The 19834-nt window shown below is 50.0% G+C and overlaps 1 protein-coding gene across 1 annotated transcript in view; it reads right to left on the reverse strand.

Annotated features, from left to right (window-relative positions):
• Positions 1 to 19834, reverse strand: part of LOC115333149 (protein piccolo-like) — a 36605-nt gene continuing 16771 nt past the window's right edge. Inside the window, exons 4-9 of the mRNA XM_029995753.2 lie at positions 18805 to 18941; positions 18693 to 18733; positions 16511 to 16622; positions 14591 to 14665; positions 1942 to 1991; positions 1 to 260 (exon numbers count right to left, since the gene is read on the reverse strand). Coding sequence (XP_029851613.2) covers positions 1 to 260; positions 1942 to 1991; positions 14591 to 14665; positions 16511 to 16622; positions 18693 to 18733; positions 18805 to 18941 — 675 coding nt within the window. The remainder of the gene's footprint in view (positions 261 to 1941; positions 1992 to 14590; positions 14666 to 16510; positions 16623 to 18692; positions 18734 to 18804; positions 18942 to 19834) is intronic.

Here is a 19834-nt window from a genome sequence, read left to right on the forward strand (position 1 = left end):
TTAGCAGTAATCTGGCACCCCGGTAGTTGTACTTGGCTCTGGCGGTGGAGTGGGCTTCTCTCCTGGTTCTGATGGTGATACAGAAGGTGGTTCCGGTGCAGTTGGTTGTGGTGTAGGTGGTGTAGGTGCAGGTGGTTGTGGTGTAGGTGTTTCCGGTGCAGGTGGTCCTGGGGTGGGAGTTTCTTCGGGTGGCGCTGCCGTAACAGGCGGTAGCGGACCTTCTGTATGGTCTGGACTGTCGGTGGGTTTTTCTTGAGGGGCTGTTAGACGATGAGTATTTATTTGTATCAAAAACACGCCAAAAGCCGCTAAATAAAAAATAAAATAAAAGAGGTCGACATTCACTGCTTTGTAAAACACAGCGCTGTTTGGTACTTAAGTAAACGGCTGCATAAAAAAGCAACGATAAATAATAACTAACGTGCTGGTCTGTGTTTTCATAGCCTTTCCCTTTTGTAATGCTTGCCCGCAGCCAATATTACATATAGACACTTTAATCACGCACTAGATTGAGCCACCATTGCCGACTTTGCCTTGTATTACCGAGATGCTAACCCACTGAAGCGGGCATTGACAAGCCTCCACGAAGGCTTATGCTAGGGTGAAGAACACAGCAGCACCTAAAGAGGCTATAACCTGTCCAGCTGTTGTAATGGCAAAGTGAAGCGAACAGAATAAGAGGTAACAAAAACTCAATGTCGGCTATGGCGGCGCCAATGCATTTTATGGGCGCCTGAAACCGTCCATAAAACAAGACCTGCTTCATATCTTCCGAAACATCATCACCTCTGGATCCACGCAGCGCCGCCTATACTCATTGACAAGGTGAAAACGGCAGAGAGAAGCTTCATCTAGTTGCCCCGCCTCCAGAGCGAGCTTGTAACCTTCGACAACGCTTCCGCGTCTCGTGCCCCTCGAGCGTGCCGCGCAGACAAAGCACGGCGGATGACATGGAACGCGCGTCGGAGGCCGGGCGTTCGAAAGACACGCCTTGCCGCTCTCACTCTGTCAGTGATTATAGTTCACGCCAGCGTCGCAGTCAGCGCGGCTTGCAGGGTCTCACAGCAAACTTGACACTACAGTGACGCCATTTTGCGGCTACTCTCGTCGAGTTTCGCTGTGTGTGCCGCTTGGGTGCGCTTCGGGGATCCACTAACGATGACGTAATGCGCACACTTCGTCGTCTAGGTGGCATTGCCTAAGAGCACTAAAATCCCAACAAATCAAACAAAGGCCCTCGATAGAAAGGGTGCGTTTGCTTTATTATCACTGTACTGTTACCAATTGAGTAGGGCCTATGGAACATAGCTTGAATATTTTTGGAAACATCCTGTCGTTTGAAGACTTTGACGAGCGTGTTGGGACAGATGTAACAGTAAGAAAGCACAAAACAAACAGAGGGACATGTCTGTTTTTGTCCCTCTGTTTGTTTTGTGCTTTCTTACTGTTACATCCTGTCGTTTAACTCACGTTTTTTTTTTTCGAAAGGGCAGTTCAATTAAAGCACGCATACGTTACCTTGCACGATTTAAATATAAAGTTATGTCTGTATTGTACAAAATAAAACATAATTTGCATTGCTTTGCAATATGCAGCGTTAGACATTAAGTTGCTTTATCTAAATCAAAATGCTTGTTTCTTTTCACTGATGTTATATAATGTGTATTAACTAGCGACATGCAACTGCAAGAACATAATCTGTATTTTGGCGAGAGATTATATATTTTTTGTTCAATTTAAGTTAACGGTGCTCCCGACGTCGCAAGTCGTGGGAGATATTGTTTTTAAAAGTATTGAAGCTAATAAAGGCGCAGGAATATTCGGTCGAAGAAAGCGCTTTATCAAAGACTAGACCGGGATTTTTGTTGGACGATGTTTATACACAGGTGCATATTTTTGTCAACCTATCTTGCATATTGTAAGAGGGATGCGCATACTCACGTGTTACCGGTTCCTCACCGCCAGGAGGCATCGTACCGTTGTTACAAGTACTATAGTTGTTGAACATAACATACAAAAGTTAGAATCTGTACAATTAAAGCAATCAACATCTATACATGCGGTGGCATGTATTGAAGCTGTCAACAGAGAGCTCCCTAGCGCCCTTAAACGATTCAGCTATGCACAGGCACAAAATTCAAAAACACAATGAACGGGGAATGCCGTAAGGTTCATGCAAAACGTAGTAGTATTCATACATGTGATCATGGTCACTATATTGTACACATGCATTCTCGAAAGAGATGATAATGTTTAACAAATACCGGCGGAATAAATCTCGGGCGATACATTTTTGCTGCCCTGGAGGAACTGCGCTACGGGAGTGTAAGCCAACCACAATTTTCTCGTGGCGTCCGCTTTCCCTCTAGATCCTAATATTTTGGCGATGCTAGCCTTTGTTTTTAGCACTTACTTTCATCGGATCCTGACTTATTAAAAGCACACAATGCACAACATTTTAAGCACAATGAGGGTCAGATGATACTGAGTGCTTTACATAAACTTAAAAAAATAAATTTCGTTTATTCTGACATTATAATTTCATTAATATGCAGCAAGGCGATGGATACGTTTTTTAAAGATATCGAAAAAGAAACTAGCCTAAATAAAAAGTTAAATATAAAAATACATATTTTGTCCACGAACCGACATGGAGGTACGCAAGTTTTGTGCTAATGTAAAAGAAGTTGCTGTGGGCCTTTTGACACGTTTAATTTTACAAAACTAAACATAACGTGAAGAAACTAATTTTGACTTTGCATGCCACTTCAAACAGTGACCCATGCATTCAGCGAATTTTTTCTCTACTATTGTGTTCTGCTTTGCGCAATAAAATGCCCCTTTCATCCGAAACGCCTTTTTAGTCTTCATCTAAAAAAGGTTTCCTCTGCATTGGCTTGCTCTGCACCATAAAAAAAAAAAGAGTTATATTGTTCACTTTTGATTGAAGGAAGTGTTTTCCTAATAGATTTGTCAGGGAAATTCACCACCTTGGTTTATGTTCACGTTAAATTACACTGCGGTAGGATGATAAGTTGATTTTTGTAGTTTATATAACGTGAGCTAATCCACTGGACCCACGCTGTGCAACGGCGCACCCCGCCATTTTTTTCAGTGGATCTTTCAAGACATCCTATGTCTCTGCTCATCCTACAGATACTCTGCAGCTTTCACCCGGGACGCCGTGCGTATTTCTATCGGCTACCTTTCACCATGTGTAATTATTGTTAGCGAGAGCATTATCATAAAACAGCCGATCTACCGCCTTCTGATTCTCATCTAAAAGTACTGTGAAAATAAGCTAGCATTACACAATTAAACGAAGTTGAAATGTACCATGCTTATAATCGAGGACAGCTTGAGGAAAGCGGGGCGTGTAGGTTATTATTTTTAAGCTTCTTGTTAGGTCATTCGTGTTCAGACGTTCTTATTGCGTCATGACAGAAATGCATTGGCAGCGGAGTGGTCATCAGATGTTCGACACTTGTCACGCCTTATGTTTGTTAAGCTCTTCCTGCCTGTAGTACTATTATCGATCGAAATTGATCACCCCAAATCTCAACATTATTATTGAGTGAACAGATACTCTGTGAGTAACGATTTTTCTACTCTGCCTTCTAGGCCTCGGAAGCTTAGCTGGGCAAGTGTCACTTGCAGTTTATATTATAATGGACCACGCATGCATATCGCCCTTGTCTTGTCTTTTGTTCATGGGCTCTGAAGGCAAGAAGGAATAAATGGCAAAAATAAATGTAATTTCCAAGTCGTAATATTGTGATAATATAATGACGTTCTTTATTTTCAGGTGCCCTAAAACGGCCATAAGGCTTCCTGTTAGGTGCATGGACTCAAATATTGGTAGGAGGAACGTCTGTGTCCCCTGTGACCGTGCACTACAAGTAATATTTGCCAAAGAGGTAATTAAAACAGCTATTTAAATTCCTTTAAGGGGGGACATAACACAATGTAATAAATTAGGTATGCATATATGAGGCCTTCAAAAACATTGTAAGCTTAAAAACTTATAAGGCTAAAATAGCTGTGAGCCTATTTTTTAGTTTTCAGATCTTTCCTTTTCGAATTCTGTAAGAACGATGAAGCTCTGGCGTAACTGGGTAAAAGTGTTCAGTGGCTCGAAGCTCGGAGCACTACTCCCTATTTTTTTTTTTCTAAGCACTGATATGCAAATAAGGTATCATACATCATTTCTCAATTAAGTTTACAAGGAACGTAGACTCGGCGCGGGGCGAGAGATACAGCAGTTTTTAACCTCATGTTAGGATTCAAACATTGGTATTAACTTTTAACTTGCTCACTCTCTGTGTGTCAAGTGCGATGTTCTGAAGTCGCCGAGTGCTATTCCGTGAGGATAAATTTCTTTGGTGTGGTTCAAAATCTTTATCAATAGGTTGTGTTTTAACAAATGTGTTAAAATGGCGTGGTTAATGCATGCTAATCATTCTGCTTATATATACTCCGTTTCGCGTAAACTTTGTAGGTCTTTTTTTTATTTGTGTTTTATCCACCTATCTCCTGATTTTAATTCTTAAGCTCCTCCTGTTCTGGGTAGCGGTCACCAAGTGTAATTTACTAGTTAGATAATACAACTTTGAGAGTTTTGCTTTTATATATATATTGTGGGTCGCCTATCAATATCGCCCGATCAGGCCGAGTTCCATTCGCCCCAAGGAAGTCACACGAGAGAGCGCTATCATTAAGCAAGGTTTAATTGATACTCATGTGCTCGGTGTTGTCCGGGTCTTTCCTGGGCTCGCTGAGGTCCGGGTGCTTGCTTGGCTCGTGAAGTCCGGCTCTTTGTAGGCTCCTCAGCACCGTCTGTCCTGTTGGCCCACCGTCCTTCGAACCTCAGCCTCGCACCGACCACGAGCCTCTCCTTTCTTCTTCTTCCCCGCTCTCGGCGCCGCCCTTCCGCGTGCCGTGAGGCTCATTGTTCCCCACACTCCCCTCCCCTCAAGCCTCCAACTCCGGGGGTTCCGAAGCATCCTAAGTCGATGGATCGTCCGCCAAGCACTCTTCCAGCTCGCCCATCTCCGCGTCGCTGGTGGTGGTGGACGCGGATGGTGCCGCAGCCGTTGAACGGGGTGCCGGCACCGGTGGGACTGGTGCGTGTTCGAGGAAGAGGCCAAGTGCCGGGTCTTCGGCGGCGGCTCCGTCGACGAAAGAATCTGGCCCGTCGGTAGCATAAGGGGTCGCTGGATTGTTGGCCAAGTACTCCTCCAGCTCATTCATCTCCGCGTCGCTGGTGTTGGTGGACGCGGATGGGGCCGCAGTTGTCGAACGGGGGGCCGGCACTGGTGGGGCCGGTGTGTGCTTGGGGAAGGGGCCGAGCGCCGGGTTTTCGGCGACGAACCCGTCAACGAGCAGTTGGTCGGGGGCAGGACTCCGGCTTCCAGTAGCTTGGCTGAAGCCGAGAGCCGCCGGAGCTAGAAGGTCTGGCCGATCCCGGCGAAGCAGTTGTACTGCTGCTGCGACGCCGGCGGGGCGGCCCATGTTTTTCAGGAGGTCAGTGTGTCGGCGGCTGGCCTCGTGTGTGTCCTGGTGGACCACCGGGACTTGGCACAGCCAGCAGGCGTCTGGGTGGTCGTCGGGTAGCGAAAAACTGGGCAGCGTATGCCCTCGGAAGGGCTGCTGGATCTGGGCGGGCAGCTGGGAAGGGTTTGGACGGGGCTGGTTCCTCCATCGCACCCTGGACACGAAGTGGACGGCCTCTTGGCCGTCCTGGGCCGTCCAGGTGGCCATGGTGTGGCGAGGTGGCTTCCGCCGAGCTGGTTCTCCAGCCGCCGTCGAAACCGCTTCTCCTCGTGGGGTGGAGTCTCGTCTGCCCGCCTGGTCACTCGAGGCTCTCCGGTGCTCCGCATCTCCGCCGCCCTGCCTCTGTTGATGTGATCGAGGCCAGGGTTGATCACCCCGCCTCTGCCAACCGGGTTGAGCACCCTGTTGGTTGGTCCCCCTTGTTCTTCGCCAACCGGGTTGACCACCCTGTCGGTTGGTCTGGCCGTCCTCCCGCCAACGGGGTTGACCACCCTGTCGGCTGGTGTGGCCGGTCTCCTGCCGAGCGGGTTGGCCACCCGGTCGGCTGGTCTGGCTGGTTCCGCCGGTACCCCGGGAAGTGGAAGGTCGCCCTCCTGGATGGCGCCGCCCATTCTGGTTCCTCCGGGGGGGCATTTCTGGACAGAACAAGCTCTATTAACATCTTGCAGAGATTAGATCAAGTTCTAGGCCGCAGATGATAGCGCCGCGCAGAGCCCCTATCAGATCTCTCACCGACGGGTTCGCGCACTGTTCGCGGTCGTCCGGATTGCAAAACCCATCTCGACAATGCGTTCGTCCCAGTCCCTGTGTCTCTCCGTTAGTGTGATCAGCATGCTCTTCAAGTTTCGGGTCACTCTCTCAGTGATATTAGTCCGAGGGTGGTATGGTGTCGTCCTTTTGTGCTTTATGTTTAGCGCCAAGCAGGAGTCAGTGAACACTCTGCTGGTAAAATAGCTAGCATTATCGCTGATGAGACACGTGGGTGTACCGAAGCGCATGAAAGTTTCCAACAACTTCTCCCAGATGCGCTCCGAGACCAGCTTCCACAGCGGGTGTAACTCCACCCATTTTGAGAAATGATCGGTTATTACCAATAAATACTGGTTCCCACGGGGACTTTTTGGAAGTGGGCCGATGATGTCGCAAGCAACCATCTCCCACGGGTAGTGACTCACTACAGGCTGCATCAGGCCTGGGGGCTTTCCCCCTCGCGGCTTCGCTTTCTGGCAGGCTGGGCAGCTACGGGCGTATCGGAGTGTGTCCTGTCTCATCCCCGGCCAGGTCGCGACGCGACATAACTTTTGAAAAGTCTTGCTGCCGCTGCCATGACCAGCCAAAGCCGAGTCGTGGAAGTATCCGATAAACCGCCTCCGTAGCCTCCTAGGAATCACCACCCTGAACGGAGAGTCGTTCCCCTCCTCGTCGTCGATTGTTGGAATGTAGCGGAGCAATAAGCCGTCCTGACCCAGCAGGTATGAATCAATATGTTCGTTGCATTGACCGCCAGCGTTCCCGGTGTTGCTTGCCATTTCCGCAATTTTCCCCAACACCCGCTGACAAAAACCATCTGCCTTTTGGGCTTTAACAAGCTCTTCCTTGCTCACCACTTCACCCCAAGCCACGATCCTCTGTTCCCTCGTGCGGCCTCCTAACACTGCGACGAGCTCCTGTTGCATCGATCCCTTCCCGCTGTCTCGCTTATGAGCGGCCGCGCGGGAAGCTCGTCTCTCGCAATCCCCTGGTTGCGTCTCCTCCTTCCAACCACTATCATGGGGCGCCCGAGAAAGTGCGTCTGCAACCTTGTTGGTGGAGCCCTTTCGGTACTCGACAGTATAGGAGTATCGCTGCAAAGTGAGTGCCCACCGAGCTAACCTCCCCGCCGGCTCTTTCAACCTTTGAATCCAGGTGAGAGCGGCGTGGTCTGTCTGAATGACGAAGGTGGTCCCGTCTAAATACAGGTCGAATTTCTTTAGAGCAAACATGACGGCCAGCCCCTCCTTCTCCGTCACGCTGTAATTGCGTTCTGGCGGTGTAAGGGTTCGGCTGGCGAATGCCACCGGGCGCAGGTGTCCGTCATGTTCTTGCAATAACAAAGCACCGACGCCGAATTAGTGCGTAGTAAATGTTACCACCAATCTCGACGCGCACGTACGGCCCCTTCTCAGATGTCAAACCCTGAGTCCGACATGCCGACGGGGCAAACGCCGACCTGTCGCTGACCGCAACTCCAGCCCCGTTGGCAGACTGATGAGGGGCCTCGGCAGCGGCCGGCAACCGCGAGTCGGGAAGTCCAATTAGTGGCGCCGGCCTCTCCCGTTTCCCTGAGACCCATGGGGGGGAGCTGCCGTCCATGTGCACTGACGCTTGATATGCCCAAGCTGATTGCATTTATAGCACCTGACCTGTCTCCTGCCATTGTGTGCTGAGCGTCCGCCGCTACCATCACGCGAAGCAGTGTCGCGCCGGGGGTCATTGTAGTTCCCGCGACCCTCGTAATGATTCGCGACTCCGCGGTGGTCGGCTGCGCCGCCTCCCCTACGGGGATGCGCCCTGGAAGAGCCCGCGTTAGCTGCTCTGCGCCTCTGTTCAAAAGCGAAGGGATCTAAGGCGCGGGGCACAGCAGTTGCGCCACTCCTATGTCCTGTAACGGCCACGTACGGCGTACGTGAGTCGTCGCAAGCTCCCGCGCCTCGTCCTGTCCAGGCGTAACCCGGCTCCAGAGATTCCTCTGCGCGTGGAGGGGGGCGATACGTCAACTCGGCGAGCAAGCTCGCCTGAACGATGCGCGCCTCTCTGGCAACTGCTTCCAGATCAGCGGAATCACGTCCGCGCAAGTAGGGTTTAAATCTAGGGTGACACTGGCGGATCGCCCTAGCTACCCTCTCCGCGTCTGACGCTGTAGGGTCGGCTCTGGAGTAGAGATCCTGGAGAGCGCGGACGTATTCTACGAGGCTCTCGTCCGGATGCTGAGTACGGCTGGCTAGCTCATCTCTGATCCGCATCTCATAGTCGGGAGGCAGAAATTCCTCTCTGAATCGTGTCCGGAATTCTGCCATCGAAAGGAACGGCCTCTGCATTCGCCTCCAACGCGCTGCGTCATCCGTCAACGCGATTGGGACGATCTGTATCAGGGCCGTTTCATCCGACGCGCCCAACGCGGCAATGTACGCGTCTAGGTCCTGCAAGAAATCGTGAACCGATGCTGCGTCGGAGTAGCCCGAATAGGTCGGCGTCGGCACGCTCAACCGCGGGCGAGGCACGGGCGTAGGCGCGGGATTCACCACCCCTGGGGCCAAACCCATCTGTCTAGAAAACGTCGCAAACATCGCCGTCATGGCGTGCATTAGTTCGCTGACGTCTCCCGTGTTCACCGCCGGAATTGGGGGTTCTAGCGCTGCCGCAACGCTCGCTTCCCCACTCGTGCCTTCTCCCACGTCCGAGTCAATATCCGCCACTGACTGAGTTGAGGCCTCGGGATGGGCGGCCTTATTCCGTAACCTGGACATGGCGGCAGAACGTTAAACACTGATGTCCAGCGGAGTAACGAAAATTCAAATGGGGAAACACAACAAACCTAAATTTAGAAATCGCGATTCGTGGGACTCCCTGGGAACGAAAAGAAACAACGGCAGACTGATCGGGCCCCATGTTGGAAGCGCCATTTATGTGGGTCGCCTATCAATATCGCCCGATCAGGCCGAGTTCCATTCGCCCCAAGGAAGTCACACGAGAGAGCGCTATCATTAAGCAAGGTTTAATTGATACTCATGTGCTCGGTGTTGTCCGGGTCTTTCCTGGGCTCGCTGAGGTCCGGGTGCTTGCTTGGCTCGTGAAGTCCGGCTCTTTGTAGGCTCCTCAGCACCGTCTGTCCTGTTGGCCCACCGTCCTTCGAACCTCAGCCTCGCACCGACCACGAGCCTCTCCTTTCTTCTTCTTCCCCGCTCTCGGCGCCGCCCTTCCGCGTGCCGTGAGGCTCATTGTTCCCCACACTCCCCTCCCCTCAAGCCTCCAACTCCGGGGGTTCCGAAGCATCCTAAGTCGATGGATCGTCCGCCAAGCACTCTTCCAGCTCGCCCATCTCCGCGTCGCTGGTGGTGGTGGACGCGGATGGTGCCGCAGCCGTTGAACGGGGTGCCGGCACCGGTGGGACTGGTGCGTGTTCGAGGAAGAGGCCAAGTGCCGGGTCTTCGGCGGCGGCTCCGTCGACGAAAGAATCTGGCCCGTCGGTAGCATAAGGGGTCGCTGGATTGTTGGCCAAGTACTCCTCCAGCTCATTCATCTCCGCGTCGCTGGTGTTGGTGGACGCGGATGGGGCCGCAGTTGTCGAACGGGGGGCCGGCACTGGTGGGGCCGGTGTGTGCTTGGGGAAGGGGCCGAGCGCCGGGTTTTCGGCGACGAACCCGTCAACGAGCAGTTGGTCGGGGGCAGGACTCCGGCTTCCAGTAGCTTGGCTGAAGCCGAGAGCCGCCGGAGCTAGAAGGTCTGGCCGATCCCGGCGAAGCAGTTGTACTGCTGCTGCGACGCCGGCGGGGCGGCCCATGTTTTTCAGGAGGTCAGTGTGTCGGCGGCTGGCCTCGTGTGTGTCCTGGTGGACCACCGGGACTTGGCACAGCCAGCAGGCGTCTGGGTGGTCGTCGGGTAGCGAAAAACTGGGCAGCGTATGCCCTCGGAAGGGCTGCTGGATCTGGGCGGGCAGCTGGGAAGGGTTTGGACGGGGCTGGTTCCTCCATCGCACCCTGGACACGAAGTGGACGGCCTCTTGGCCGTCCTGGGCCGTCCAGGTGGCCATGGTGTGGCGAGGTGGCTTCCGCCGAGCTGGTTCTCCAGCCGCCGTCGAAACCGCTTCTCCTCGTGGGGTGGAGTCTCGTCTGCCCGCCTGGTCACTCGAGGCTCTCCGGTGCTCCGCATCTCCGCCGCCCTGCCTCTGTTGATGTGATCGAGGCCAGGGTTGATCACCCCGCCTCTGCCAACCGGGTTGAGCACCCTGTTGGTTGGTCCCCCTTGTTCTTCGCCAACCGGGTTGACCACCCTGTCGGTTGGTCTGGCCGTCCTCCCGCCAACGGGGTTGACCACCCTGTCGGCTGGTGTGGCCGGTCTCCTGCCGAGCGGGTTGGCCACCCGGTCGGCTGGTCTGGCTGGTTCCGCCGGTACCCCGGGAAGTGGAAGGTCGCCCTCCTGGATGGCGCCGCCCATTCTGGTTCCTCCGGGGGGGCATTTCTGGACAGAACAAGCTCTATTAACATCTTGCAGAGATTAGATCAAGTTCTAGGCCGCAGATGATAGCGCCGCGCAGAGCCCCTATCAGATCTCTCACCGACGGGTTCGCGCACTGTTCGCGGTCGTCCGGATTGCAAAACCCATCTCGACAATGCGTTCGTCCCAGTCCCTGTGTCTCTCCGTTAGTGTGATCAGCATGCTCTTCAAGTTTCGGGTCACTCTCTCAGTGATATTAGTCCGAGGGTGGTATGGTGTCGTCCTTTTGTGCTTTATGTTTAGCGCCAAGCAGGAGTCAGTGAACACTCTGCTGGTAAAATAGCTAGCATTATCGCTGATGAGACACGTGGGTGTACCGAAGCGCATGAAAGTTTCCAACAACTTCTCCCAGATGCGCTCCGAGACCAGCTTCCACAGCGGGTGTAACTCCACCCATTTTGAGAAATGATCGGTTATTACCAATAAATACTGGTTCCCACGGGGACTTTTTGGAAGTGGGCCGATGATGTCGCAAGCAACCATCTCCCACGGGTAGTGACTCACTACAGGCTGCATCAGGCCTGGGGGCTTTCCCCCTCGCGGCTTCGCTTTCTGGCAGGCTGGGCAGCTACGGGCGTATCGGAGTGTGTCCTGTCTCATCCCCGGCCAGGTCGCGACGCGACATAACTTTTGAAAAGTCTTGCTGCCGCTGCCATGACCAGCCAAAGCCGAGTCGTGGAAGTATCCGATAAACCGCCTCCGTAGCCTCCTAGGAATCACCACCCTGAACGGAGAGTCGTTCCCCTCCTCGTCGTCGATTGTTGGAATGTAGCGGAGCAATAAGCCGTCCTGACCCAGCAGGTATGAATCAATATGTTCGTTGCATTGACCGCCAGCGTTCCCGGTGTTGCTTGCCATTTCCGCAATTTTCCCCAACACCCGCTGACAAAAACCATCTGCCTTTTGGGCTTTAACAAGCTCTTCCTTGCTCACCACTTCACCCCAAGCCACGATCCTCTGTTCCCTCGTGCGGCCTCCTAACACTGCGACGAGCTCCTGTTGCATCGATCCCTTCCCGCTGTCTCGCTTATGAGCGGCCGCGCGGGAAGCTCGTCTCTCGCAATCCCCTGGTTGCGTCTCCTCCTTCCAACCACTATCATGGGGCGCCCGAGAAAGTGCGTCTGCAACCTTGTTGGTGGAGCCCTTTCGGTACTCGACAGTATAGGAGTATCGCTGCAAAGTGAGTGCCCACCGAGCTAACCTCCCCGCCGGCTCTTTCAACCTTTGAATCCAGGTGAGAGCGGCGTGGTCTGTCTGAATGACGAAGGTGGTCCCGTCTAAATACAGGTCGAATTTCTTTAGAGCAAACATGACGGCCAGCCCCTCCTTCTCCGTCACGCTGTAATTGCGTTCTGGCGGTGTAAGGGTTCGGCTGGCGAATGCCACCGGGCGCAGGTGTCCGTCATGTTCTTGCAATAACAAAGCACCGACGCCGAATTAGTGCGTAGTAAATGTTACCACCAATCTCGACGCGCACGTACGGCCCCTTCTCAGATGTCAAACCCTGAGTCCGACATGCCGACGGGGCAAACGCCGACCTGTCGCTGACCGCAACTCCAGCCCCGTTGGCAGACTGATGAGGGGCCTCGGCAGCGGCCGGCAACCGCGAGTCGGGAAGTCCAATTAGTGGCGCCGGCCTCTCCCGTTTCCCTGAGACCCATGGGGGGGAGCTGCCGTCCATGTGCACTGACGCTTGATATGCCCAAGCTGATTGCATTTATAGCACCTGACCTGTCTCCTGCCATTGTGTGCTGAGCGTCCGCCGCTACCATCACGCGAAGCAGTGTCGCGCCGGGGGTCATTGTAGTTCCCGCGACCCTCGTAATGATTCGCGACTCCGCGGTGGTCGGCTGCGCCGCCTCCCCTACGGGGATGCGCCCTGGAAGAGCCCGCGTTAGCTGCTCTGCGCCTCTGTTCAAAAGCGAAGGGATCTAAGGCGCGGGGCACAGCAGTTGCGCCACTCCTATGTCCTGTAACGGCCACGTACGGCGTACGTGAGTCGTCGCAAGCTCCCGCGCCTCGTCCTGTCCAGGCGCAACCCGGCTCCAGAGATTCCTCTGCGCGTGGAGGGGGGCGATACGTCAACTCGGCGAGCAAGCTCGCCTGAACGATGCGCGCCTCTCTGGCAACTGCTTCCAGATCAGCGGAATCACGTCCGCGCAAGTAGGGTTTAAATCTAGGGTGACACTGGCGGATCGCCCTAGCTACCCTCTCCGCGTCTGACGCTGTAGGGTCGGCTCTGGAGTAGAGATCCTGGAGAGCGCGGACGTATTCTACGAGGCTCTCGTCCGGATGCTGAGTACGGCTGGCTAGCTCATCTCTGATCCGCATCTCATAGTCGGGAGGCAGAAATTCCTCTCTGAATCGTGTCCGGAATTCTGCCATCGAAAGGAACGGCCTCTGCATTCGCCTCCAACGCGCTGCGTCATCCGTCAACGCGATTGGGACGATCTGTATCAGGGCCGTTTCATCCGACGCGCCCAACGCGGCAATGTACGCGTCTAGGTCCTGCAAGAAATCGTGAACCGATGCTGCGTCGGAGTAGCCCGAATAGGTCGGCGTCGGCACGCTCAACCGCGGGCGAGGCACGGGCGTAGGCGCGGGATTCACCACCCCTGGGGCCAAACCCATCTGTCTAGAAAACGTCGCAAACATCGCCGTCATGGCGTGCATTAGTTCGCTGACGTCTCCCGTGTTCACCGCCGGAATTGGGGGTTCTAGCGCTGCCGCAACGCTCGCTTCCCCACTCGTGCCTTCTCCCACGTCCGAGTCAATATCCGCCACTGACTGAGTTGAGGCCTCGGGATGGGCGGCCTTATTCCGTAACCTGGACATGGCGGCAGAACGTTAAACACTGATGTCCAGCGGAGTAACGAAAATTCAAATGGGGAAACACAACAAACCTAAATTTAGAAATCGCGATTCGTGGGACTCCCTGGGAACGAAAAGAAACAACGGCAGACTGATCGGGCCCCATGTTGGAAGCGCCATTTATGTGGGTCGCCTATCAATATCGCCCGATCAGGCCGAGTTCCATTCGCCCCAAGGAAGTCACACGAGAGAGCGCTATCATTAAGCAAGGTTTAATTGATACTCATGTGCTCGGTGTTGTCCGGGTCTTTCCTGGGCTCGCTGAGGTCCGGGTGCTTGCTTGGCTCGTGAAGTCCGGCTCTTTGTAGGCTCCTCAGCACCGTCTGTCCTGTTGGCCCACCGTCCTTCGAACCTCAGCCTCGCACCGACCACGAGCCTCTCCTTTCTTCTTCTTCCCCGCTCTCGGCGCCGCCCTTCCGCGTGCCGTGAGGCTCATTGTTCCCCACAATATATATATATATATATATATATATATATATATATATATATATATATATATATATATATATATATATATATATATATATATATATATATATATATATATATATATATATATATATATATATATATATATATATATATATATCACGTTGTGTGCATCAAGTGTTCCTTTTTTTCAATAATATTTGTATCTCCTGTCATACAATGCCCTATCAAGGCTTTTTGAAGTATATTAAATAAATAAATAAATAAAATGGTATCGCTCGGAAGACAAAGACAAAAGGAGAACTGGACATCACTGTGGGCTGGTGCGGTACACTTCCCTTTCTGAAATTGTTTGCGAGTATTGTTTAATTTTATTACTAGTTTATCCACAATACATAAGACATGAAATTGTATCTGTTCATTTCTACATATCGAAGGCAAATTTGTTTCATAGTTTTATGCCACTTTTTCTTTATCTACATACCTTAGGTAATCCTCCATTCTTGCTGTAAAATTATATCGTCTGGTGTGCACATAGGGTACATTATCTGGGTTCACGCTGGAAAGGTAATAGCATGTATACTTGTTAACCTCAGTTCTTTTTTCTAGTTTCACTGAACAAGCCCTGACGCAGTGGTGATATATTTTTTCTTCAGTTGCTAATTTTCAGTTGAAAATACTCAAAGAAAGTAAGGTGTTTTATTTATAGTATTAAAAATGCTGTCTCAAGAACGCCGTCTTCAGCGCACAGAATAATTTAATTTGTGGTAACGCATCAACAAATTGTAGTCAGTTGATTGTAGATAATCGTTTATAGGTAAGGCTTGGAGATTCTAGTTTGCTTGTCAATAATTAATCAAAAATAGTGGGATCGTCGTCGCCGTCCCAGACGTCGACCTCAAGGACGACGTCGGGGGCGACGTCAAGGACAGCCTCTAGGACGACGTTGAGGATAAAGTCCTAGAGGACGACGTCAGGAACGACGTTTAGGACGATATCTATACTCCGTTCAACCTTAGCTACGACTGCAGCCAATGCCCCAAGCCGGAAAGCTCGAAATGGTATCATTGAAGTTTTCTTACGCAGAACGAGCACTCGCGCTAGAAATATACGTCCACGTTACGCCCGCGTTCCTGGCTTATGGCCAGGAACGCGGGCTAGCTCGTCTGAGAGGTCGTCTTACAGGACGACTTCTAGGGCGACGTCGAGGGGGATGTCAAGGACATCAGATCACGTCAGCTTCAAATACAGGCGCTTACGAGCTGACGTGACCAACCCTTCGGCCCCGATCGCTGCATGTGCAGGATTTAAGTGACCTTGATTACGTGACCCGGCACTTTAGCCACAGGCGCTACGTCACCTTGATTACGTGACCTTGAGAGTGGTTGGGTCTGTAAAGATACCGCTTTAAAAAGACCTAGGCTACCTGGTCTCAGGTAAGTTTTAATGCGATAGCTTTAAGGTTCTCGTGTTGCAGAAACTCCGCCGTCGGCGTCAACTTTGGTGGGACCGGAAAATCCTGATTGGTCGATAGTGTCATGACGTCACAGCCACACGCACACGCTTCCATGGCTTGGGAACGAGCGCGGGTTGATATGTGAAAGCTTTGCGAACGGGGCCCAATAACGTTATCGCATTCCACTCTTAAAGTCGAAGCTTAAAGGAGTGCGGAAACGAAATGAACTCTCCACGGGCTCTCTGCCTCTCGCTTCAAAATCGGCCAGCGAGAAGCCCAAGTTAAGCGACAGTGGTCACTTAACTGATCACGTATATAGGTTGGGCGGTCATGCGACCGCCCAACCTATATACGTGATCAGTTAAGTGACCACTGTAGGTGTTACGTGATCTACCAGAGTTACGTGACTACGCCACATAATATCACGTGACATCACAGTCCCATAATCATATTTGAAAATTACCGTGATTATTCGCATAAAGATTCGATACACAGAATGTACGCGCATTACCCTTTGAAATGCGTCGAAAAGCCACCCAAATTAAAGAAAAAACTAACTCACATGAAAGGCCTCGTATTGCTAAAAGGTAAGAGATTATTGCACACCTAAAAGCCTAAAAACGCCAAACAATCGGAGAAGTTAAGTATGTGTCTCTCAAGTGGACGCAAAGAATCAAAGTAAGTTACAAACGTATAAAAGTGAAGCGACCTGACATCTGTTACAACTTTACCACAGATAAACATAATGTGTTCCTCTTTGATATCTTATTATCACTGCTAGGTAATGTTTTACTCATTGTTAGCTCAAATAAAAACAAGACATTGACATAAATATTGGCTAAAAGGTTTTTACGCGTTTTTTTGTTTTTATAAATATCGCAAGGCAATTTAATCCAAATTATTATCGACAAAAAGCATGCCTTATTGGTTATTTTGGTTTATACGCACCTGTCTCTGACCAGTTCAGCCAACATTCTGCCTGCGCTATAAGGCGTGTAGGGAGCGTATGCTAACAACATAGCTACCACACTTTGGCACAGCGTCTGGTACTTGGAATACCCTAAAATGATTAAATTCGTAGGAAGTTTATCACACAAGCCTTAATAATACGCACGAATATTTTGTTCATGCAAGGCAATACTATACAATAATATTTTTTCTAAAATGATTATTTGACATTTGTTTCGAAAGAAGACGGGTATCGGTATTCCTAAATTTAATCGCGATATTGTTTTGAAAAGGTAACTATTGTTTTGAAAAGGTAACGAAAATGTTTATACGTTTTCGTTACCTTTTAAAAAAAAAGTAAACTTACTGGCAACGATGTTGCTTCAAATGCGTTACCGCCTGGACTGCACAATTCACGCGAAGAAAAATCTACTGTTTTTTTTTTCCTTATTTCTCTTTGGTGAAAAAGGCCATATTCAAATGTCGTTTGTCGTACATCAACCTAAGTGCAGGTTAAGCACAAGCCATTCTATATCGTCTTATCTAAGTAAGGATCAACAGCAAAATAAGGCAGGAAGCGCAAGCTCTTTGCGTTCGACGGTACCTTGGCTCCACAAGCGCTGATACAGCGGGATGATGAGTCTAAAGGCCCATACATACATTAGCGTTTTCACGCGTTTGAGTGCGGAACGGCGCCCTTGGGGAAGGGAGCGGTTGCTTGCGGTACGACTTACGCCGACAAGCATCACGCACTAACGCGTTGCAAGAGAGTAGAACGCCGTTCAACTTACGAAGTGGCTTCGTTTACCGAGTGTTCAAAAAACCGATCAGAAGTCGATAAAAAAAAAAAAGAAGAGAATGTCACGTGCTCGGCCGGGCTTGTCAGCAAGGTGAATCCGGTTCTCCGTTTGGAGACGGATTTTGCTTTTGCCTGTTGGGGAGTGGGGGAGACTAGGGGAGATGGTTATTACTAGCCTCTGATGGTTCAAATTCGACAGAAGTCGCAAAAGCCGGTGGGATCGCCTGAAGAAATCGGCCACGTCGATGGTGTCGCCGGTCCCTACCTTTGATATCGCTAACAAATGGTGAGCAGCAGGCGACGATAACGCGTTTTTATTCGCTATTAGGGAGCTTTCGTAGACCGCGTTTCCTCCTCCACTAAGCCCTCCGCAACGAAGAAGCCGCTACTGCGCCTGCGCGCTGATGGCTTTGACTGCGAGTTCCGGATATCGTAGCGGGTGGCGGAGGGTGTTGCGGGATGGCGAAAACCATCTACGAAAACTCCCTATTAACAGCGTTGAACTGCGTTTCATCGCAACGGTGTGTTCAAGCTTTAAGCAAGAGGTTCTCTGCATTGTTTAGCCGCCGCCTTCGCAACAAAACGCATCGCGCTCAAAAGCAAATGTGTGTATGGTCCTTAATCTCTACCGCTTTTAGCCTTTCTGGTTAGAACATGTTAATGTGAAGCGAAGTATTAGCAGGGAAGCGTGCTTTTAACGTGTTTTTAATTACGCGTTCTCGCGCAGTGGAAATGATACTTCAGGCGACACGATGCTTTTATCTCCAGAGACGCTCAGAGTAAGGATCTAACAAGGTGAGTTTAATGGAAAGTGCTACTTTTGTGGTACTACGCTAAGCAGTAAAGTTTGGTGCTCAATAATACACTGACGAAGTAAAATACGAAAAATCATCGATTTCTTGCTAGTGTTGTACCGCATTTTCTACCAATAATTCTAACCAGTAGCGGCACGAATAAATGTAATTGTTTCTAATTTGCACTTTAAGCTACTGATTCAATTTCAAGACAATTCCTTATACAATGAGTTGTACTAATTAATATTGTTTTCAATAAGATATATTAACTCTTTGCTTCCATTTTGAACAACCAAATGTGTTTATCACAAACTATCAAATTCAAAATTAATTTATTTTCAAAGTGTTTAGTTAGTTAAATATAGAGCACTATTTTACATAGGTACGTATTACTGTAAACAAGAAAAAATATTATATTCCATAATTATTTAGAGAATTTACAAAACAGAAAAATAAATAGTCCAGCAAAATAGTTAGCGGTAAGCGGGACACGTACTCCTTTTCCATAAAAAAAGCCATGCAATTTTAAGAAATAATAAGAAATGCTTAAATCCTCGTCTATACAATAAGTGAATAAAGATGCGCTCACCCAAACCCTTTCGTATATCATCTCCATTGTACAATTCAATGCTGGAAAAATAGCAAATGTGAGGCTCACGCATCTTGTAGACATAAAATAGTGTGCAGTCCCTTTCACTTACCCTGTTAGAAGGATGTTAATGTCAGGATTGTTCTTTTCCTCGAAATACGACAATAGTGCATCAATTGCTCCATCCATGTATTTATAGGGATAAGTTTTATCAAGGTTCAATGCAGCCTTCAGATTAGGCTCCTTATCCTAAGGGTTGTTCGTAAAAAACCGTCATTAAAGGCAGGCATCCAATGTTCTGGTATTTCTGTGTGAACAAACAAAACTCTCTTCTGCGAAATATGATTGACCTTCATCTAAAATAGTGGGCGTTAATGTAAAAGCGAATCTTTCCACTTTCCTTGTGTGATAGGGCATGCTGTATACTGGACAAGCCTTGCAAATGAGCAAATAAGATCAGCAGATTGTGAAGAAGAAAATTAACATATCTTAGACCTCTCAGGGATAAACGCCAGGCCATGGCGGTGGTCACTTTTCACACTACATATAACTTCGTTCGAAGACTATACGCGACGGCGAAATGGACTTCAGACAATGACCACTACCGCCGTAGTGCACGAAGCGCCTTCGTTTTTGTTTGCTCTCCTTTTTTCTCTTAGGTTTATGGCAGCTAAGCAATTAGTGTTGTGCCGTCGAAGTGCCATATATTCCCATAAAAGGGTGGGGGAGGTGCTTGTTACTGCAGTTCAAAAAGTAGTCAGCGGCTCGCGTTTCATATGACGTCGAACAAATTTCCTCTTTGCTGAAGATTATTAGAAGGCAATATCATAATTTTGGTTATGCAAGTCAAAGGTTACATTCTCTGTTTAACATTTCAATTGACTTTGAGCTAACAAGGTGAGTTCTTAATGTCCTTGTCGCTGAAAGCTCATTACTGCGTTTCTAAACGTAGAATTAAAAATACACTTTTAGTGTCACTCTAATCATGTCCGGCACACTCAAAGCATTCAACGTTAAGTACAGTATGTACAGCGAATTATGCATTATTTTATTTTCTTGCAGGATAAATAACATTAGCTCTTGGCCAAATATCTAAGTACACTTTTAGGGACGAGTTATGCAGTTTTTTAGCCGGCTGATAA

Source organism: Ixodes scapularis, unplaced genomic scaffold (genome assembly GCF_016920785.2).
Source record: "Ixodes scapularis isolate PalLabHiFi unplaced genomic scaffold, ASM1692078v2 PGA_scaffold11__112_contigs__length_91849675, whole genome shotgun sequence".
Lineage (NCBI taxonomy): Eukaryota > Metazoa > Arthropoda > Arachnida > Ixodida > Ixodidae > Ixodes > Ixodes scapularis.